Consider the following 24,406-nt stretch of genomic DNA (forward strand, 5'->3'; position numbering starts at 1 on the left):
TTCGGTTGAATTCCGGCGATGTCTGTCCGCCTGCTCAGAGCAGGCGGACAGGTTATGGAGCAGCGGTCTTTGTGACCGCTGCTTCATAACTGCTGTTTCTGGCGAGTCTGAAGATTCGCCAGAAACAGGGGCCATCAAGCTCCTTACGGAGCTTGATAGATAGGCCCCATTGAGTGTACAATCACAGCAGTTGTACCCTAAGTGTTCACAAATGTATCCCAACCGTACCCTTTTTTCTGACAGTGTATATATATATATCGCTATTTAGATGCTCTCTAACCTTGTTGTATTTGAAAGAGGCATGTGCAGTGTCATAGACATCAATATACAAACAATTGTCCACAGGTAACTTATTCCTAGTAGCCTCTGCCTTGAAATTTAGTTTCAGTCACCTCCAAGACGATATATAAATAAATTATTCTAGATCTTCTTGCATAATTCTTGCACAATCAAAATATATCTAACTACTCATTTGCACATAGGGATGTCAGCACAAAACATATGCTCTCAGTACTGCCATCCTAACACATATCTGCTTATACATACACACGGCATGCAAGTTAAACTAAAGTTTAGTATAAATTACACTTTCATTATTCAGATAGGACTTTTAATTTTAATCAACTTTCCAATTTACTTTTATCATCAAATTTGCTTTTTTTCTCTTGGTATCCTTAGTTTAAACTAAACATAGGTAGGCTCATATGCTAATTTCTAAGCCTTTGAGGGCTGCCTCTATCACATGCTTTTTAAATCTCTTTTCAACACAAAGAGACAGAAAGTACATGTGGGCTATATAGATAACACTGTGTTTAGGCACAGAAAGTTATTTAAGATCTAGCACAAAACAATGCTAAATTTAAACAATAGATAATAAACAGTCACAGTCATGTGATCAGGGGGCTGGAAGAAGGTTCCTAGATACAAGGTAATCACAGAGGTAAAAAGTATATTAATATAATTGTGTTGGTTGTGCAAAACTGGGGAATGAGTAATAAAGGGATTATCTATCTTTTAAAACAATAACAATTCTATGGTAGACTGTCCCTTTAACATTAAAGGGACATAAAACCCAACATTTTTCTTTCGTGATTCAGATAAAGTATGCGATTTTAAACAACTTTCAATTTACTTCTATTATCTAAATTGTTTTTTTCTCTTGATTTCTTTAATGGAAAGGATAGCTAGGTAGACTCAGGAGCTGCTGATTGGTGGCTACACATATATGTCCCATGTTATTGGCTGTCCCAATGCTCCGAGTAATGCATTGCTGCTTCTTTAACAAAGGATACCAAGCGAATGAAGGCAAATTAAATAATTGAAGTAAATTGGACAGTTCTTTAAAATTGTATTCTCCATCTTAATCATGATAGAAAAAAATTGGGTTTTATGTCCCTTTAAAAAAGGACATCCTAATGAAAAAAAAATATATATATAATTCTATTTTTTGAACCCCTGAAAAACTGGAAGCGATCTAAGAGTTTCTGAGAACCACACAATGACTGGTGAAAACGTGTGACTAGCAAGTGTCAGAATGATGTCAGTTCTGTACATAGAGTATAGTTTAAATGAGACTTTGTGACCTTTTACTCTTCTCTATTTCCAGTCTTATGAAACAGAACTGCAGGAGGTGAGTGTGCAAGATTCTCAAGTTAAATCCTTTTCATTAGAGCCCTACTAAATGTCCCTTTAGATACCAGAAGTTGTGACTATTCATTTGCTCTACCCTTGGTTTGGGTTCTTCTGTACAGAATACAGAAATTACATTTAAAATATGTTTTAAGCAATTTAGACAAATAAAAAATTGACATTAATAATGTACATAGCCTATTAGTCTAAAATATGTATTATTTATTGAGGAATGTATTGAGTCTTCCATGAACATCTTCTCCTGGGTGGTTCTTTTTGCTCCAACAGAAACATAAGTCATTAACTTTAAGCCATGGAGCTGTACTTAATCAGCTGGAGGATCTCAGTGCACAGCTCAAGGAAGAGAGGGCCAAAGTGGTTGCAATGGAAACCCAGCAGCAGAGTGCACTAAGCCTGCAGAGGTCATTGCTTGAGGTGAGGTCTGGATGTCCCGGGGAGCATAAAGGGGTTTATCGCGGGTGTTTTCATGCATCAGGTGTAGCGCTCAAATTACAAGTTGAAAGTAAACACAATTGAAGTTAACTCGCATTGAGATAGCGCGTCCTCAGAGCTCTGGTTAACTTGTTCACGAAACAAAAAAAGTGTCCCAAGACACATCAAAAATACATATAAAATAGATCCCCTCTCTTCCCTATCCCACTAAACGCGGAACTGATAGGAGGGCTGGACAGGGACTTTCAGAGAGGAACAGAATGAGGGTACACCACTCCACTAAGAGAGTTCTTAAGGGATGGCAAACTCATGAATAGAGAAGAGATAAAAGAAGTGGCACATGGCGCGTATCACCTGTGGTTAAAATATATGCAGCTCACACACTTTCTTAACACAACACGATTTAGGACAGACTTCTTGAGACCACTGACCACGTTTGAGAGACTCTGCTCAGCCAACGTACCAACACCCCACACACTCTCCAAAATGCGTTACATGCTACAGACTTATATGAAGGACGAACTTCCTGCGTACACCAACAACTGTAATAGGGAGTTAGGGGACACCTTAAGTACGGAAGACCGGGGATTAATATTTCAATACACTAAAAGATCATCAACCTCCCCGAAAATCCTTGAATTAAATTTCAGAGTATTAACATGTTGGTACCTAACCCCGACAAGACTACACTCTATTTACCCATCCTCTAGCGACCTATGCTGGAGGGGATGTAAAAAAAGAGGCAGCTACCTCCATATGTAGTGGGAGTGCGACATAGTAAAGCAATTCTGGCAATACATAGAGAACCATTTCAGGAACGGCCTAATTACAGATCTTCACTTGACACCCCAGATAGCATTGCTGAACAAACTCCCCCAAATACCATGTAAACTTAGGAGACATGTGCTACAGGTCGAAATTAACGGTGCCAAGACTCTGATAGCCTTGAAATGGATATCACCTATTCCTCCGACTGGGCAAATATGGCTATCTACGATTGACGAGTTGCTAAGCCTAGAGGACAAAGATGTATGGAGAAGCGCTAAAAGAAGCTAAAGGTGTAACAGTAAACACAGTATGAGAAATATAGCTTGCTATGCAAAAGGATTTAATCAAACATTCAAATAGAGTACAAATCCTGTAAAGATAGAATACATAAATGTAAAGACATTAAAAATCGGACGTCTCCGATATAATAAAAAACACAAAGCTGGATAAAAACAAATGACTGTTGTTGCCAATACGATAGATTAAATCTCTGTGTTATTCAGATAGATTGTATGGGCCCTCAAAAGGATCACATAAGGGGATCAGTTCCAGGTAAGATTCATACGTATTACCTTCTAAAGTTCCGTCTGTTTGCTCGATAACACCTCCATGAGGCGTATGCGTGTCCAGTGACGTCACTGGTCGGGGGTGTTGTCTCCGAGAAAAGATCCTATTGGTCAGGATCGCTGACAGGCTGAATATAGCGGCCGCTATAATGTAGATAGATGAAAAAGAAGTATCCCCGCTCTTAGTGCAACACAGCACGCAGGGTTAGACTCATTATTTGTATCGGCTTATATCCGGATCTCTCTTTAAGACCTTCTTGCAGCCCACGGGCTTAAATGCAGAATCTAGGAACCGGCTTGGCTTGAGACCGTGTCTTTTCCCAGTGCGGTCCTAGTGCTCTCTGTGGATTTGCATACAGCACAGTAGATTTAGCTGAAAACCTTGTACTTCTCAATATGATATTAAAGTCCTTATAGGTGTAGTAGAAAGTACAGGATAGCTGTGGCTTATCATCAACGCGTTTCTCCCTCTTACAGGGCTTTCTCAAGATCTTGATAGATAGAAAATACAAAACATGGAAGGGAACTGCACTCCAAGACCGGAGCAGGTACACATCCTGTGACTCAGTAGTGCTATTTAGCACCCAGGGCTGGATGATGCTGAGTCACAGGATGTGTACCTGATCCGGTCTTGGAGTGCAGTTCCCTTCCATGTTTTGTATTTTCTATGGGTGATTACATCCACCTGTGCACCCCTTCTTTGTTCTCAGTTTGTTTGGCTTTGTGAGCTCGCATGATGGTGTGGCTGTGTTAGGGACTCAGGCAATGGAAAGGACCTTGACGTGGTGCCTGAGCTTTCCCATTTGGCCAGATGCGGTGACTAACCTTTCCAGTTGTGATTTTATCTTAGCTGTGAGCAAGCTGGTGAGTGCTGGGTGTTTCTATGTGTTTTATTACTTTTTATTTGTAACCCCCCTTGTTTCTTGCACCCATTCCGGACTGGGGTTAACTGCCTGTGGCTCTGGTGGCATCACAGCTTTTTTGGAGTGCTATTTAGCACCCAGGGCTGGATGTTGCTGAGTCACAGGATGTGTACCTGATCCGGTCTTGGAGTGCAGTTCCCTTCCATGTTATATATATATATATATATATATATATATATATATATATGTATAGTATGTGTGTGCATGTGTATATATATATATATATATATATATATATATATATAGTATGTGTGTGCATGTGTATATATATATTATATATATATATACATATATATATGTTTATATATCTACATATGTATTTATATGTGTATATTTACAGACATACCCATATACACATATAAACACATAAATATATATGTAAATTGAAACTGTAGATAAGAAAATAAAGTGACATATATTACTGTCACTTTAAAAGAAGGAAAACTGCACACCGTTATCTCTTTAGGAAAAATAATTTTAATTATAAATGGATTCCTATAAAAAAATGCTGATGACTGGCCCAGGCCCAATGACCTTAGAACCAATATACACAAAACTATACATACAAAATTACAACATTTCTTTAAAAAATGTGAGCATAAAACATTGAAGGACACATAGTATTAGATAATACAGTTCAGTACCAACTTCTGCAATGGGGCTTCAGCCATCAGGCTGCACATTGCTTTGATTTAACTTGCACAGTCCCCAGGAAATAAAGCTAGCTAGCATATGAAAAAAGTCTCAAGGTATACCTGTCAGAGCAGCACGCCAGGATCACGGTGTTCAATCACTTTTACTCACAGTGTCAGGCTGATGATAAAGACGTTGGAGGTGGGTGTGCTTTATATCCTAACACACCTCTTCTCTGATTGGATTGAGTACAGAGAGCTGTCTATGCCACAAGCTGTCCTGCCTGTCAATCACTGAAAGAGTTTGAAAATATAATGTAGCATAGCTTGTCAGCCAAAAAAAAATGAACTTCCATAAAAAGCACACAGTTCTGTGTCAAATTGCTCCGTGGGGTATGTCCGGTCCTAACCCATACAGGGCACTCCGTGGATGTCCGGAAACTCCTCCCACCAGCAAACAAGGCAAGCTGAAAGTTCACCAATACTTAGCAACAAATATGGTCACAAGTAGAAATCAATTAGCCTTGAGTTAGCTAATGAAGAAACACAGTGGCATCTACTTATCAAGCCGTCGACTTTCTTGCATTCGACAGCACCAATACGCTCACCTAAGATCGCCTAACATCGCTGCCGCGGACCTGAATACGTTCTCCAAAGTTACCAAAAAAGCTGTCAAAAAGCTGCGCACCAAGTACGGGGCTTTTTTACAGCTTTCTTGGTACCCTGTCACTAAACACCCACACTATACTATACTGTTTACCCCCTTTACCGCCACTCCCAGACCCCGCCGCACCTAAATAAAGTTATTAACCCCTAAACTGCCTCTCCCGGAGCCCACCACACCTAAATAAAGTTATTAACCCCTAAACCGCCGCTCCCGGAGCACACCGCAACTCTAATAAATGTATTAACCCCTAAACCGCCGCTCCCGGAGCCCACCGCCAACTACATTATACATATTAACCCCTAATCATCCGCCCCCTATTCCGCCGCCACCTACATAAAGTTATTAACCCCTATCCTGCCGCTCCCGGACCCCGCCACAACTAAATAAAGTATTTAACCCCTAAGCCGCCGCTCACGGAGCCCACCACCACCTACATTATATTTATTAATAGAATGCGAGCTCAATCATATTAGCTGATTGGATCAGCCAATAGGATTGAACTTCAATCCTATTGGCTGATTGCATCAACCAATAGGATTTTTCCTACCTTAATTCCGATTGGCTGATAGAATTCTATCAGCCAATCGGAATTGAAGGGATGCCATCTTGGATGACATCATTTAAAGGAACCTTCATTCTACAGTCGATGTCGATGGAAGAGGATGCTCCGCGTCGGATGTCTTGAAGATGGACCCGCTCCGCGCTGGATGGATGAAGATAGAAGATGCCGCCTGGATGAAGACTTCTGCCCCTCTGGAGGACCTCTTCTGCCCGGTTTGGATGAAGACTTCTGCCCATCTGGAGGACCACTTCACCCGGCTTCATTGAGGACTTCGGCCCGGTTGGGTGAAGACGTCTCAAGGTAGGGTGATCTTCAAGGGTTTAGTGTTAGGTTTTATTAAGGGGGGATTGGGTGGGTTTAAGAGTAGGGTTGGGTGTGTGGGTGGTGGGTTTTAATGTTGGGGGGTATTGTACTATTTTTTCAGGTAAAAGAGCTGATTACTTTGGGGCAATGCCCCACAAAAAGCCCTTTTAAGGGCTATTTGTAATTTAGTGTAGGGTAGGGCTTTTTTATTTTGTTACGGGGATTAGATTAGGTGTAGTTAGTTTAAAAATCTTGTAATTATTTTATTAATTTTTGTAATTTAGTGTTTGTTTTTTTGTACTTTAGATAATTTTATTTAATTGTATTTAATTTTATTTAATTGTAGTTAATTGTAGTTAATGTAGGTAATTAATTTAATTATAGTGTAGTGATAGGTGTAATTGTAACTTAGGTTTTATTTTACAGGTATATTTGTATTTATTTTAACTAGGTAGTTAATAAATAGTTAATAACTATTTAATAACTATTGTAGCTAGTTAAAATAAATACAAAGTTGCCTGTAAAATAAAAATAAAACCTAAGATAGCTACAATATAACTATTAGTTATATTGTAGCTATCTTAAGGTTTATTTTATAGGTAAGTATTTAGTTTTAAATAGGAATAATTTATTTTGATTTATTTAAATTATATTTAAGTTAGGGGGTGTTAGGGTTAGTGTTAGACTTAGGGGTTAATGAGAGCCAGTAGGATTTCATTTCAGGCATAGGGACTTACTAAACAGGGAAGCTAAATGGATTTGGCTTCTTAATACTCTACATCCTAAGGGGTTAAACAGGGAGCCGGAACTGGCAAGTGCAACATTTTAGTATTACGTATGGTCGACTTATGTTGGCATATGCGGTCCCTTATCTTTTGGGTGGTCTCACCGACATATAATAGCCCACAGGGACACTTAAGCGCATAGACAACATAAGCTGAATCACATGTTTAATACCCTTTAATCTGGTATTTCCTCCCTGTATATGGGTGTGATATAACTCCCCCCTTAATAACATTGTTGCACTGTGCGCACCCCAAACAAGGAAATGTGCCTTCCTTGGGTTTTCCAAAAAATTGTTTATGAGTATCACTCCTAGGTGTCTCAGACATGGCATGTACCAACTTTCTACCTATCATATGCCCCTTTCTATATGAGGCCCTAGGGACTTCCCTAAATTCCTCAATCTCTGGACAGGTATCTTTTAAAAGATACCAATGTTTTTTTATGATATTATATACTCTCTTGCTCAGGATACTGTATGAACTAACAAAATTCATTCTTTCTCCCTTTACTGTGTTCTTTCTTTTACTATTGTTTATTCTGACCGGGCAGTTTTTCAGAGATTCCTCTATGGTATTTAACTCTTGAGCATCATAGCCTCTGCTGACAAATTTACTCTTCATGCTCTCAGACCTATCACGTCTAATAAGCGGGTCAGATACAATTCTGTCTAATCTTAGTAATTGTGACCTAGGCACACTTTGGAAGACTCTTGGGGGGTGAAAACTGTCTCTGTGCAAAAGTGTATTTCTGTCAGTGCTTTTAACAAAAATGTCTGTTGCTAATCCTCCCTCTTTTTTGTACACCATTGTATCTAAAAACTCCACTTTCTGCATATCCATCTTGCTACTGAATTTAAGAAAGGGAATTGCACTTTCTATGCAGTCCTTAAATTCCATTAGTGTCTCTGGGGGGCCCCACCACACGATGAACAGATCATCTATGTAGCGGTGCCACCCCAGACAGTATTTGGAAAAAAGTGGATTGGTGTAGACATGCCTTTCCTCTATGGCATCCATCACCAAACAGGCATAGGATGGGGCCACATTCGACCCCATCGCTGTGCCATTTTTTTGCATATAGAAATTATTTTCAAAGAGGAAGAAATTATTGGTAAGTACCAAGGTTAGCAGCTCTAAAAGCCATTCTTGTTGTGTACTGCTGTACTGCTTACATTTTTGCCAAAGCTTCACCTACACAGTCTATCCCCACATCGTGGGGAATGACCGTGTAAAGGGAAGTAACATCCCAAGTGGCCAAGATGACATTGTCATCTATCTGTTTGATACCATCAATTTTCTCAATGAATTGTATCGTATCCCTGACATATGATTTGCCTTGTATTACCAAAGGGGCCAAGATTTTATCCAAAAACTGTGAGGTAGGGCTCATTAACAAGCCTATGCCCGCCACTATGGGCCTACCCAGTGGATCTATGAGTTGCTTGTGTATTTTTGGTACCACATAAAAAACAGGAATAAGAGGGTGTGTAGGTGTTAGAAACTGATACAATTTTTGTGTTAACAAATTGTGTTGTAATCCTTATCCAAAATTCTTTTTAACTCTCTGCGTACATTATCTGTTGGATTTATATTCAATTTTTCATAAACCAATACATCTGTCAATTGTCGCACAATTTCTGCCCTATACTTTGCTGTGTCCATCACTACCACTGCACCGCCCTTATCCGCGGGCTTGATCGTGATGGACACATCTTTTTCCAATTTTTGTAAAATGTTAAATTCTTGTTTGGTAAAATTATATTTGCCTTTATATGTGGGATTTTTACATACCAGATTTTTGTACTCATTATCCACTATTTTTATGAACGTCTCAACCACCTCATTGTCACCTGAGGGGTTAAACATACTTTTTACAGTTAGTCCCAGTGGTGTTAAATCAAAAGTCTCTTTATTTCTGTGGTCTTGTTGGTTGTATGTCAAATCTTCTCTTAGGGAAAAGAAAGCCTTCAATCTAATGCCCCTATAGAAACGTGTAAGGTCTTTCATGAGAGCAAAAGTGTCAGCCTGCTCTGTGGGGCAAAATGTAAGTCCTTTATTAAGTACATCAATTTCTTCTTGTTGTAACTGCTTAGAAGATAAGTTGAAGTTTACCTCTTTCGGGCTGGTTTCGCTTGTGACCTGGTCCCCACACCTCCTGTGTTTTCGCCCACGTCTGATGCGCTTCCTCGATCTCTGGCCTCCTGTCTGCGCTCCCCTAAAAAAGAAGCCGATGCAGTGGATGAAGGGTCGGTACCTGTTGCTCCAGTGCCGTGGGTCATTGCGGCGGTGCTCCGTTCCCCTCCGGAACTGTCTGTGCTTGTAGTAGCACTTCCCTCGGCATGCCTCTGTGACCGTGGTTGCATACCCGCCCGTCGAGGTCCACGATTCGCCATACGTCTTTAGGGGCGGTTCCACCGGTACACGTTGCCGACGTTGTAATCATGCTCGTCACGTTTGAACTTTCTCCTCTTCCGCTCTTCGACCTCCAACTTGTAAGTACCGACTACCTTTTCAATCTCACCATATATTTTAGCATACTCTTCTTCTCCCAGGGTTTCAAGTAATTTATCCTTTTGCTCCTCAATATCTTTTGTCAGTCCCGCTAACTCTCTGTTGGAAAACTCAATGTTTAATATGATAATGTCCATTGAACTTTTGTTTAGAATTTGTTGATAAATGGTGCAGAACTCACTGTTATCGGAAAAGAACGTGGGTTGGAGGGGGGACCTTAGGCCTCTGGGGATCCGCTTTGTTCTATAATATTCAGCTAATGTAGCTGCATGTACTTGTAAATTGATTTGCCTTTTCATGATACATTCCAAGTCTCTTTTATGTGACTTCTTGTCTGGTGCTGTGAGGAAGTCTCTGGCCCCCAGCGTCAGGGTGGCAATCCTTGCTGCTTCATCCTCAGAGTAAGCGAATACTCCTGTCTCACAGGACATGATGTTTTGTTTAGGAGCAGCCTTGATATATATGTAAAAAATGTATAAAGTTTGTGGTGCTGATATTCCTTAAGGGTAACGGTATATATAATGAGAGCCAGTAGGATTCGCACACACTTCCAAATAGGAAATACATTTCTTTGTAATGATAATGTCCGGTGCAATACCTTCTAGGATCACCCTTCAGATCCCCAGACAATAATATGTAGAAAATGAAGGTAGCACACGATTTCAAAGGCAGAACCTTTTATTAGAGCAACGTTTCGGGGCTCCTGCCCTTTCTCAAGCTAATTTACAACTGACACACACACCCTTTTTAAAGGGTCAAACATAAAACAGGAAACCAATTACAAAGCAGGGGTGTGTCTAGCAGGTGCTTCACATCATCACATATCCTGTGGAAGAAAGAAAAAAGCCAACACATCATTTTTAACCCTTTTCACCCCTTAACAAGAATTGGACAACCTATTAAAAACAATTGCAGCAAGTCACCCACCATATAAACTAAATTGCATCAAACGCAAATACCAAAAAATACAATGAATCAACAGCGTTTAATACTAGTGATGATCATTAATTTATATGTAACATGTTAGTTATAACAATGGAAAGAAATTGAACTCCCTGTTTAACCCCTTAGGGTGTAGAGTATTAAGAAGCCAAATCCATTTAGCTTCCCTGTTTAGTAAGTCCCTATGCCTGTCACCTCCCCTGGGTCTCTTGGGTCCACTGTCTATTACCAAATACCTAAGCTGATTAGCCTGATGTCCCATTTCTACGAAATAAGCCGGAACTGGCAAGTGCAACATTTTAGTATTACGTATGGTCGACATAGGGGTTAATACGTTTAATATAGTGGCGGCGGTGTAGGGGGGCAGATTAGGGGTTAATAAATATAATGTAGGTGGCGGCGGGGAAGGGGGGCAGATTAGGGGTTAATAAATATAATGTAGGTGGCGGTGGGCTCCGGGAGCAGCGGTTTAGGGGTTAATAAGTATAATGTAGGTGGAGGCGGTGTAGGGGGGGCAGATTAGGGGTGTTTTTAGACTCGGGGTAAATGTTAGGGTGTTAGGTGTAGACATTACCATAGGAATCAATGGGATATCGGGCAGCAGCGAACATGAGCTCTTGCTGCTTTCCGACTCCCATTGATTCCTATGGCATCTGCCGCCTCCAGGGCGGCGGATTGAAAACCAGGTACGCTGGGCCGGAAAAGTTATTTGATAACTAGCAAAAGTAGTCAGATAGTGCCGAACTTGCGTTCGGAACATCTGTAGTGACGTAAGCATCGATCTCTGTCGGACTGAGTCCCGCAGATCGTATGTTACGTCACTAAATTCTACTTTTGCCGGTCTGTAGGGTTTGATAACTAAGGCGAATCAGGCTCGTCACAAATACGCTGTGGAATTCCAGCGTTTTTGCGGTTGACGGCTTGATAAATACATGCCAGTGTGTGTTTCTTCATTAGCTAACTCAAGGCTAATTGATTTCTACTTGTGACCATATTTGGAGGAAGAGAACTTTGTTGCTAAGTATTTGGTTAATTTTCAGCTTGCCTTGTTTGCTGGTGGGAGGAGTTTCCGGACATCCACGGAGTGCCCTGTATGGCTTAGGACCGGACATACCCCACGGAGCAATTTGACACAGAACTGTGTGCTTTTTTTGGAAGTTAATTTTCAGTCCACTTTTGGCTGACAAGCTATGCTACATTATATTTTCAAACTCTTTCAGTGATTGACAGGCATAAATATATATGTATACATATACACATATATATATATATATATATATATATATATATATATATATATATTGGAGCCCATTGCAGTTAAATAGATGAAAACATGTGAAAGCATATTTATGCAATATCCATATTTAATAAAGTGTTATACTGTGTATTTACTGTAAAGTTTTCACATTCCAATGTTTTGTTTGTCCTCCTGTTGTTTGTCTGTGCATCTGTACAAGTCTTTTTTTTTTCTTTTTTTTTTAATACATTTTGATTTTTTTAAACACACCATCGTGCATTGCCTGCGATCTTCTTACTCTTGTCTATTGTTTGCGGTTTTGATTCTACTGATGCTACGGCACCCTGAGAGGCATTTGGAGTCTTGGGTGAACTTTCTCGGATCCACTTCCGCTTCTGGGTTTTTATTGTGCTAAAGACGCCAAAGACGCCCAAGACGCCCCTCGGACTGAAATGGAATATAATTTACAAAATAACTTCTGGACTAATCTATCCAGTAATTACCATTAGTTATACAGGGTGCCCAACAACAAAATAATAATATAATATAATGTGTCATCCTGTAACACAGACTTTCACAAAGATAGACAGAATAATCCTTAGAAAAATATACATAAAAGAACTTGAACAAGCACTAAACAAGGGATAGATAATAGATTTTCTTATGCATATCTGTTTTATATATATATATATATTTATATATATATATATATATATATATATATATATATATGTAGGCATAGATATAGTTTACAAAAAAAATTAGATATATTTAGAAAAATTTATTTCTTTCATGTAATTGGCAAGAGTCCATGAGCTAGTGACGTATGGGATATACAATCCTACCAGGAGGGGCAAAGTTTCCCAAACCTCGAAATGCCTATAAATACACCCCTCACCCCACCACAATTCAGTTTTACAAACTTTGGTGAAGTAAGTTTGTGCTAAGATTTCTACGTTGACATGCGCTTCTCAGCATTTTGAAGCCCGATTCCTCTCAGAGTACAGCGAATGTCAGAGGGATGTGGAGAGTATTAACTATTGAATGCAGTGATTTTCCTAACGGGGGTCTATTTCATAGGTTCTCTGTTATCGGTCGTAGAGATTCATCTCCTACCTCCCTTTTCTGATCGATGATATACTCTCATATACCATTACCTCTACTGATAATTGTTTCAGTACTGTTTTGGCTATCTGCTGTATGTGGATGGGTGTCTTTGGTAAGTATGTTTTTATTTCTTAAGACACCTCAGCTATGGTTTGGCACTTTATGCATTTATAGAGTTCTAAATATATGTATTGTACTTATATTTGCCATGAGTCAGGTTCATGTATTTCCTTTTGCAGATTGTCAGTTTCATATTTGGGAAAGTTAATATTGATGAAATATTTTTCTTACCTGGGGTTTAGTTTTTTTTTCAATTGACTACTTGTTTTAAATTGCAGGCTGTCTTAGGCTTGCGGGTGCGCTAAATGCCACACTTTATTGCGTCATTCTTGGCGCAAGAATTTTTTGGCGCGAAAAGGGCACGTCCGTTGACTCAAGTTCGTCATTTCCGGCGTCGTAGTTGATGCAGGGGTTCACACAGGGTTGCGTCGTTAGTGACGCGAGTGTGTCACTTCCGGACATGGTTGGCGCCAAAAAAAATTCTAGTTACGTTGTGCGTCATACTTGGCGCCAAATTTTTTTCATTATTTATTGCCCCGTTGCTTTTGCCTCTTGCCTTTTTATAAGTCAGAGGGCTATGCTATTTGCATTTTTTCCCATTCCTGAAGGAAATTGATAATTTTGCTTTATATGTTGTTTTTTCTTTTACATTCTGCAAGATGTCTCAATCTGATCCTGCCTCAGAAGTATCTGCTGGAACTTTGCTGCCTGACATCGGTTCTACCAAAGCTAAGTGCATTAGTTGTAAAATTGTGGAGATTATATCTCCTAATGTCATTTGTATTAGTTGTCATGATAAACTTTTACATGCAGATAGAGTGTCCATTAGTAATAGTACATTGCCAGTTGCAGTTCCTTCAACTTCTAATGTACATGATATACCTGTGAATTTTAAAGAATTTGTTACTGATTCTATTCAGAAGGCTTTGTCTGCATTTCCACCTTCTAATAAGCGTAAGAGGTCTTTTAAAACTTCTCATAAAGTTGATGAAATTTCAAATGACCAACAACATAATGAATTATCCACTTCTGATGAGGATCTATCTGATTCAGAAGATCCTTCCTCAGACATTGACACTGCAAATCTACTTAGTTATTTAAAATAGAGTATATGCGTTCTTTGTTAAAAGAAGTGTTAATTACTTTGGATATTGAGGAAGCTAGTAAACGTTTAAATGCTCTTTTTAAACCTACTGTGGTTACTCCAGAGGTTTTTCCTATTCCTGATGCTATTTCTGACATGATTTCTAAGGAATGGAATAAGCCAGGTATTCCTTTTAATCCTTCTGCAAGGTTTAAAAAATTGTATCCTTTACCAGCGGTTGCAATAGAGTTTTGGGAAAAAATCCCCAAAGTTGATGGGGCTATTTCTACTCTTGCTAAACAAACCACTATTCCTATGGAAGATAGTACTTCCTTTAAAGATCCTTTAGATAGGAAGCTTGAATCTTATCTAAGGAAAGCTTATTTATATTCAGGTCATCTTCTTAGGCCTTAAATTACTTTGGCTGATGTTGCAGATGCTTCAACTTTTTGGTTGGAGAATTTAGCGCAACAAGAATTGGATTCTGACATATCTAGCATTGTTCGCTTACTACAACATGCTAATCATTTTATTTGTTATGCCATTTTTGATATTATCAAAATTGATGTTAGATCCATGTCTTCAGCTATTTTAGCTAGAAGAGCTTTATGGCTTAAATCTTGGAATGCTGATATGACATATAAGTCTAGATTACTATCTCTTTCTTTCCAAGGTAAAAATTTATTTGGTTCTCAGTTGGATTCTATTATTTCAACTGTTACTGGGGGGAAAGGAGTTTTTTGCCTCAGGATAAAAAACCTAAGGGTAGATCTAAGGCTTCTAATTGTTTTCGTTCCTTTCGTCAAAATAAGGAACAAAAACCTAATCCTTCCCCCAAGGAAACTGTTTCCAATTGGAAGCCTTCCTCAAATTGGAATAAATCCAAGCCTTTCAAGAAACCAAAGTCAGCCCCTAAGTCCGCATGAAGGTGCGGCCCTCATTCCAACACAGCTGGTAGGGGGCAGATTAAGGTTTTTCAAGGATGTTTGGATAAATTCTGTCCAAAATCAATGGATTCAGAGCATTGTCTCTCAGGGGTACCGAATTGGATTCAGAGTAAGACCTCCTGTGAGGAGATTTTTTCTCTCACGCATCCCAGTGAATCCAGTAAAAGCTCAGGCTTTCCTGAAGTGTGTTTCAGATCTGGAGGTTTCAGGGGTAATCATGCCGGTTCCTTTTCAGGAACAAGGCCTGGAGTTTTATTCAAGTCTATTCATTGTCCCAAAGAAAGAAAATTCATTCAGACCAGTTCTGGATCTGAAAATTTTGAATCGTTATGTAAGAGTACCAACTTTCAAGATGGTAACTATAAGGACTATTCTGCCTTTTCTTCAGCAAGGACATTATATGTCTACAATAGAATTGCAGGATGCTTACCTTCATATTCCGATTCATCCGGAACATTATCAGTTCCTGAGATTCTCTTTCTAGACAAGCATTACCAATTTGTGGCTCTTCCATTTGGCCTAGCAACAGCTCCAAGAATATTTTCAAAGGTTCTGGGTGCCCTACTCTCTGTAATCAGAGAACAGGGTATTGCAGTGTTTCCTTATTTGGACGATATCTTGGTACTAGCTCAGTCTTTACGTTCTGCAGAATCTCACACGAATCAACTTGTGTTGTTTCTTCGAAAACATGGTTGGAGGATCAATTTACCAAAAGTTTTTTGATTCCTCAGACAAGGGTCACCTTTTTAGGTTTCCAGATAGATTCAGTGTCCATGACTCTGTCTCTAACAGACAAGAGACGTTTGAAATTGGTTGCAGCATGTCGGCACCTTCAGTCTCAGTCATTCCCTTCAGTGGCTATGTGCATGGAAGTTTTAGGCCTCATGACTGCAGCATTGGACGCAATTCCTTTTGCTCGTTTTCACATGAGACCTCTCCAGCTTTGCATGCTGAATCAATGGTGCCCGGATTATACAAAGATATCACAATTAATATCCTTAAATCCCAATGTTCGAAACTCTCTGACGTGGTGGTTAAATCACCAGCGTTTAGTTCAAGGGGCCTCTTTTGTTCAGCCAACCTGGACTGTGATCACAACAGATGCTAGTCTTTCAGGTTGGGGAGCTGTCTGGGGATCTCTGACAGCACAAGGAGTTTGGAAATCTCAAGAGGCGAGATTACCAATCAATATTTTAGAACTCCGTGCAATTCTCAGAGCTCTTCAGTTTTGGCCTCTGTTGAAGAGAGAACCGTTCATTTGTTTTCAGACAGACAATATCACAACGGTGGCATATGTCAATCATCAGGGTGGGACTCACAGTCCCCTAGCTATGAAAGAAGTATCTCGGATACTTATTTGGGCAGAATCCAGCTCTTGTCTAATTTCTGCAGTTCATATCCCAGACAATTGGGAGGTGGATTATCTCAGCCATCAGACTTTACATCCAGGGGAGTGGTCTCTCCATCCAGATGTGTTTTCTCAGATTGTTCAGATGTGGGGTCTTCCAGAAATAGATCTGATGGCCTCTCGTCTAAACAAGAAACTTCCCAGATACCTGTCCAGGTCCAGGGATTCTAAGGCAGAAGCAGTGGATGCGCTGACACTTCCTTGGTGTTATCAACCTGCTTATATCTTCCCGCCTCTAGTTCTTCTTCCGAGAGTGATAACCAAGATCATCATGGAACAATTGTTTGTGTTGCTGGTGGCTCCAGCTTGGCCCCACAGGTTTTGGTATGCGGATCTTGTTCGGATGTCCAGTTGCCAACCTTGGCCACTTCCGTTAAGGCCGGACCTACTGTCTCAAGGTCCGTTTTTCCATCAGGATCTCAAATCATTAAATTTGAAGGTATGGAAATTGAACGCTTAGTATTAAGTCATAGAGGTTTCTCTGACTCAGTAATTAATACTATGTTACAAGCTCGTAAATCTGTCTCTAGGAAGATTTATTATCGAGTTTGGAAGATTTACATTTCATGGTGTTCTCTTAAATTCTCTTGGCATTCTTTTAGAATTCCTCGAATTTTACAGTTTCTCCAGGATGGTTGGATAGGGGTTTGTCTGCAAGTTTCTTGAAGGGACAAATCTCTGCTCTTTCTGTTTTATTTCACAGAAAGATTGCTAAACTTCCTGATATTCACTGTTTTGTACAGGCTTTAGTTCGTATTAAGCCTGTCATTAAATCAATTTCTCCTCCTTGGAGTCTTAATTTGGTTTTGAAGGCGTTACAGGCTCCTCTGTTTGAGCCTATGCATTCTTTGGACATTAAACTACTTTCTTGGAAAGTGTTGTTCCTTTTGGCCATCTCCTCTGCTAGAAGAGTGTCTGAGCTATCTGCTCTTTCTTGTGAATCTCCTTTTCTTATTTCTCATCAGGATAAGGCGGTTTTGCGGACTTCATTTGAATTTTTACCTAAGGTTGTGAATTCTAACAACATTAGTAGAGAAATTGTTGTCCCTTCCTTGTGTCCTAATCCTAAGAATCCTTTGGAAAGATCCTTACATTCTTTGGATGTGGTAACAGCTTTGAAATATTATGTTGAAGCTACTAAAAATTTCAGGAAGACTTCTAGTCTATTTGTTATAAGTTCTGGTCCTAGGAAAGGTCAGAAGGCCTCTGCTATTTCCTTTGCCTCTTGGTTAAAGCTTTTGATTCATCAAGCTTATTTGGACTTGGGTCAAGCCCTGCCTTAGAGAATTACAGCTCATTCAACTAGATCAGTCTCCACTTGGTGGGCTTTTAAGAATGAAGCTTCAGTTGATCAGGTTTGCAAAGCAGCGACTTGGTCCTCTTTGCATACATTTACTAAATTCTACCGTTTTGATGTATTTTCTTCTTCTGAAGCAGTTTTTGGTAGAACAGTTCTTCAGGCAGCTGTTTCAGTTTGATTCTTCTGCTGCTATTTTCAGTTTTTCTTTTCTTCATAAGAATAACTTATATTTGGGATGTGGATTATTTTTTCAGCATTCGGCTGTTTTTTATCCCTCCCTCTCTAGTGACACTTGAGTGGAGGTCCACATCTTGGGTATTTGATATCCCATACGTCACCAGCTCATGAACTCTTGCCAATTACATGAAAGAAAACATAATTTATGTAAGAACTTACCTGATAAATTCATTTCTTTCATATTGGCAAGAGTCCATAAGGCCCACCCTTTTTATGGTGGTTATGATTTTTTGTATAAAGCACAATTATTCCAAATTTCTTTGTTGATGCTTTTTACTCCTTTCTTTATCACCCCACTACTTGGCTATTCGTTAAACTAAATTGTGGGTGTGGTGAGGGGTGTTTTTATAGACATTTTGAGGTTTGGGAAACTTTGCCCCTCCTGGTAGGATTGTATATCCCATACGTCACTAGCTCATGGACTCTTGCCAATATGAAAGAAATTAATTTATCAGGCAAGTTCTTACATAAATTATGTTTTATGAATAAATAGAACATATTCTGCCATGTGAAGAACATTGGAATGTGAAATATTCATATTTTCATGTCAGGTTAACGCACTTGAAAAACATAATTTATGTAAGAACTTACCTGATAAATTCATTTCTTTCATATTAGCCAGAGTCCATGAGCTAGTGACGTATGGGATATACATTCCTACCAGGAGGGGCAAAGTTTCCCAAACCTTAAAATGCCTATAAATACACCCCTCACCACACCCACAAATCAGTTTAACGAATAGCCAAGAAGTGGGGTGATAAGAAAAAAGTGCGAAAGCATATAAAATAAGGAATTGGAATAATTGTGCTTTATACAAAAAAATCATAACCACCACAAAAAGGGTGGGCCTCATGGACTCTTGCTAATATGAAAGAAATGAATTTATCAGGTAAGTTCTTACATAAATTATGTTTTCTTTCATGTAATTAGCAAGAGTCCATGAGCTAGTGACATATGGGATAATGACTACCCAAGATGTGGATCTTTCCACGCAAGAGTCACTAGAGAGGGAGGGATAAAATAAAGACAGCCAATTCCTGCTGAAAATAATCCACACCCAAAATAAAGTTAATGAAAACATAAGCAGAAGATTCAAACTGAAACCGCTGCCTGAAGTACTTTTCTACCAAAAACTGCTTCAGAAGAAGAAAACACATCAAAATGGTAGAATTTAGTAAAAGTATGCAAAGAGGACCAAGTTGCTGCTTTGCAAATCTGATCAACTGAAGCTTCATTCCTAAACGCCCAGGAAGTAGAAACTGACCTAGTAGAGTTGTAATCCTTTGAGGCGGAGTTTTACCTGACTCGACATAGGCATGATGAATTAAAGATTTCAACCAAGATGCCAAAGAAATAGCAGAAGCTTTCTGGCTTTTTCTAGAACCAGAAAAGATGAAAAATAGACTAGAAGTCTTTCGGAAAGACTTAGTAGCTTCAACATAATATAACAAAGCTCTAACAACATCCAAAGAATGCAATGATTTCTCCTTAGAATTCTTAGGATTAGGACATAATGAAGAAACCACAATTTCTCTACTAATGTTGTTAGAATACACAACCTTAGGAAAAAATTCGAAAGAAGTTCGCAACACCGCCTTATCCTGATGAAAAATCAGAAAAGGAGACTCACAAGAAAGAGCAGATAATTCAGAGACTCTTCTGGCAGAAGAGATGGCCAAAAGAAACAAAACTTTCCAAGAAAGAAGTTTAATGTCCAAATGAATGCATGGGTTCAAAAGGAGGAGCTAGAAGAGCCCCCAGGACCAAATTCAAACTCCAAGGAGGAGAAATTGACTGAATGACAGGTTTTATACGAACCAAGTCTTGTACAAAACAATGAATATCAGGAAGATTAGCAATCTTTCTGTGAAAAAGAACAGAAAGGGCAGAGATTTATCCTGTCAAGGAACTTGCGGACAAACCTTTATCTAAACCATCCTGAAGAAACTGTAAAAAAATTCTCGGAATTCTAAAAGAATGCCAGGAAAAATGATGAGAAGACACTAAGAAATATAAGTCTTCCAGACTCTATAATATATCTATCTAGATACAGATTTACGAGTCTGTAACATAGTATTGATCACAGAGTCAGAGAAACCTCTTTGACCAAGAATCAAGCGTTCAATCTCCATACCCTTAAATTTAAAGATTTGAGATCCTGATGGAAAAAAGGACCTTGCGACAGAAGGTCTGGTCTTAACGGAAGAGCCCACGGTTGGCAAAAGGCCATCCGAAAAAGAATCCGTCCATGCTGGAGCTATCAGCAGAACAAACGAGCATTCCATCAGAATCTTGGAGATTACTCTTGGAAGAAGAACTAGAGGCGGAGAGATATAGGCAGGATGATACTTCCAAGGAAGTGATAATGCATTCACTGCCTCTGCCTGAGGATCCCGGGGTCTGAACAGATACCTGGGAAGTTTCTTGTTTAGATGAGAAACCATCAGATCTATTTCTGTAAGTTCCCACATTTGAACAATCTGAAGAAATACCTCTGGGTGAAGAGACCATTCGCCCGGATACAACGTTTGACGACTGAGATAATCCGCTTCCTAATTGTCTATACCTGGGAAATGAACCGCAGAGATTAGACAGGAGCTGGATTCCGCCCAAACCAGAATTCGAGATACTTCTTTCATAGCCAGAGGACTGTGAGTCCCTCCTTGATGATTGATGTATGCCACAGTTGTGACATTGTTTGTCTGAAAATAAATGAACGACTCTCTCTTCAGAAGAGGCCAAGACTGAAGAGCTCTGAAAATTGCACGGAGTTCCAAAATATTGATCGGTAATCTCACCTCCTGAGATTCCCAAACCCCTTGTGCCATCAGAGACCCCCACACAGCTCCCCAACCTGTAAGACTTGCATCTGTTGAAATTACAGTCCAGGTCGGAAGAACAAAAGAAGCCCCCTGAACTAAACGATGGTGATCTGTCCACCACGTCAGAGAGTGTCGTACAATCGGTTTTAAAGATATTAATTGAGATATCTTTGTGTAATCCCTGCACTATTGGTTCAGCATACAGAGCTGAAGAGGTCGCATGTGAAAATGAGCAAAGGAGATCGCGTCCGATGCAGCAGTCATAAGACCTAAAATTTCCATGCATAAGGCTACCAAAGGGAATGATTGTGACTGAAGGTTTTGACAAGCTGATATCAATGTTAGACTTCTCTTGTCTGACAAAGACAGAGTCATAGACACTGAATCTACCTGGAAACCTAAAAAGGTTACCCTTGTCTGAGGAATCAATGAATTTTTTGGTAAATTGATCCTCCAACCATGATCTTGAAGAAACAACACAAGTCGATTTGTATGAGATTCTGTTAAATGTGAAGACTGAGCAAGTACCAAGATATCGTCCAAATAAGGAAATACCAATACCCTGTTCTCTGAATACAGACAGAAGGGCACCGAGAACCTTTGTAAAAATTCTTGGAGCTGATGCTAAGCCAAACGGTAGAGCCACAAAACTGGTAATGCTTGTCTAAAAAAGAGAATCTCAGAAACTAAAAGTGATCTGGATGAATCGAAATATGCAGATATGCATCCTGTAAATCTATTGTAGACATATAATGCCCTTGCTGAACAAAAGGCAGGATAGTCCTTACAGCTACCATCTTGAATGTTGGTATCCTTACATAACGATTCAATATTGATAGATCCGGAACTGGTCTGAAGGAATTGACCTTCTTTGGTACAATGAAGAGATAGAATAAAACCCCAGCCCCTGTTCCAGAACTGGAACTGGCATAATTACTCCAGCCAACTCTAGATCTGAAACACATTTCAGAAATGCTTGAGCCTTTGCTGGGTTTACTGGGACACGGGAAAGAAAAAAATCTCTTTACAGGAGGCCTTAACTTGAAGCCAATTCTGTACCCTTCTGAAACAATGTTCTGAAACCAGAGATTGTGAACGGAATTGATCCAAATTTCTTGAAAAGAACGTAAACTGCCCCATACCAGCTGAGCTGGAATGAGGGCCGCACCTTCATGGGGACTTAGGAGCTGGCTTTGGGTTTCTATAAGGCTTGGATATATTCCAAAGTGAAGAAGGTTTCCCAACTGATACCGCTCCTGAGGATGAAGGATCAGGCTTTTGTTCCTTGTTGTGATGAAAAGGAACGAAAAACAATTATTAGACCTAAATTTACCTCAGATTTTTTATCCTGTGGTAAAAAAGTTCCCTTCCTTCCAGTAACAGTTGAGATAAAAGAATCCCACTGAGAACCGAATAATTTATTACCCTGGAAAGAAAGGGATAGCAAAGTTGACTTAGAAGACATATCAGCATTCCAAGTTTTAAGCCATAAAGCTCTTCTAGCTAAAATAGTTAGAGACATATACCTGACATCAATTCTAATGATATCAAAGATGGCATCACAAATAAAATAATTAGCATGTTATAGAATAATAATGCTATGAGAATTATGATCTGTTACTTGTTGCGCTAAAGCTTCTAACCAAAAAGTTGAAGCTGCAGCAACATCCGCTAAAAATATAGCAGGAGTAGAGACAGCCCCATTAACCTTAGGGATTTTGTCCCAAACTCTAATCTGTCAGATGGCACAGGATATAATTGCTTAAAACGTTTTAAAAGGAGTAAATGAATTACCCAAATTATTCCATTCCCTGGAAATTACTTCAGAAATAGCATCAGGGACAGGAAACACTTCTGGAATAACTACAAGAGATTTAAAAAACCTTATTTAAACGTTTAGTTTTAGTATCAAGAGGACCAGAATCCTCTATTTCTAATGCAATTAATACTTCTTTAAATAAAGAACGAATAAATTCCATCTTGAACAAATACAAAGATTTATCAGCATCAACCTCTGAGACAGAAACCTCTGAACCAGAAGAACCATTATCAGTATCAGAATGATGATGTTCATTTAAAAATTCATCTGAAAAAAGAGAAGTTTTAAAAGACATTTATGTATATTAGAAGGAGAAATAACAGACATAGCCTTCTTAATGGATTTAGAAACAAAATATCTTATGTTATCAGGAACACTCTGAGTATTAGATGTTGACGGAACAGCAACAGGTAATGTAACAGTACTAAAGGAAATTTTATCTGCATTAACAAGTTTGTCATAACATTTAATACAAACAACAGCTGAAGGAACAGATACCAAAAGTGATACACTTAGCTTTGGTAGCTCCAGCACCGGGCAGCGATTTTCCTGAAGTATCTTCTGACTCAGTTGCAACGTGGAACATCTTGCGATATGTAATAGAAAAAACAACATATAAAGCAAAATTGATCAAATTCCTTAAATGACAGTTTCAGGAATGGGAAAAAAAATGCCAGTGAACAAGCTTCTAGCAACCAGAAGCAATAAATAATGAGACTGAAATAATGTGGAGACAAAAGTGACGCCCATATTTTTTTAGCGCCAAATAAGACGCCCACATTATTTGGCACCTAAATGCTTTTGGCACCAAAAATGACGCCACATCCGGAACGCCGACACTTTTGACGCAAAAGAACGTCAAAAATGACGCAACTTCCGGCGACACGTATGACGCCGGAAACAGAAAAATTTTTTGCGCCAAAAAAGTCCGTACCAAGAATGACGCAATAAAATGAAGCATTTTCAGCCCCCGCGAGCCTAACAGCCCACAGGGAAAAAGTCAAATTTTTTAAGGTAAGAAAAAATGATTGATTCAAATGCATTATCCCAAATATGAAACTGACTGTCTAAAAATAAGGAATGTTGAACATCCTGAGTCAAGGCAAATAAATGTTTGAATGCATATATTTAGAACTTTATAAAAAAGTGCCCAACCATAGCTTAGAGTGTCACAGAAAATAAGACTTACTTACCCCAGGACACTCATCTACATGTTTGTAGAAAGCCAAACCAGTACTGAAACGAAAATCAGCAGAGGTAATGGTATATATATAAGAGTATATCGTCGATCTGAAAAGGGAGGTAAGAGATGAATCTCTACGACCGATAACAGAGAACCTATGAAATAGACCCCGTAGAAGGAGATCATTGCATTCAAATAGTGAATACTCTCCTCACATCCCTCTGACATTCACTGCACGCTGAGAGGAAAACCGGGCTCCAACCTGCTGCGGAGCGCATATCAACGTAGAATCTAGCACAAACTTACTTCACCACCTCCATAGGAGGCAAAGTTTGTAAAACTGATTTGTGGGTGTGGTGAGGGGTGTATTTATAGGCATTTTAAGGTTTGGGAAACTTTGCCCCTCCTGGTAGGAATGTATATCCCATACGTCACTAGCTTATGGACTCTTGCTAATTACA

The 24,406-nt window shown here is 39.3% G+C and overlaps 1 protein-coding gene across 1 annotated transcript in view; it reads left to right on the plus strand.

Annotated features, from left to right (window-relative positions):
• Positions 1-24,406, plus strand: part of RPGRIP1 (RPGR interacting protein 1) — a 234,936-nt gene that overhangs the window by 34,520 nt on the left and 176,010 nt on the right. Inside the window, exons 7-8 of the mRNA XM_053699932.1 lie at positions 1,607-1,630; positions 1,918-2,064. Coding sequence (XP_053555907.1) covers positions 1,607-1,630; positions 1,918-2,064 — 171 coding nt within the window. The remainder of the gene's footprint in view (positions 1-1,606; positions 1,631-1,917; positions 2,065-24,406) is intronic.

Source organism: Bombina bombina, chromosome 2 (assembly GCF_027579735.1).
Source record: "Bombina bombina isolate aBomBom1 chromosome 2, aBomBom1.pri, whole genome shotgun sequence".
In the NCBI taxonomy this organism is placed as follows: Eukaryota; Metazoa; Chordata; class Amphibia; order Anura; family Bombinatoridae; genus Bombina; species Bombina bombina.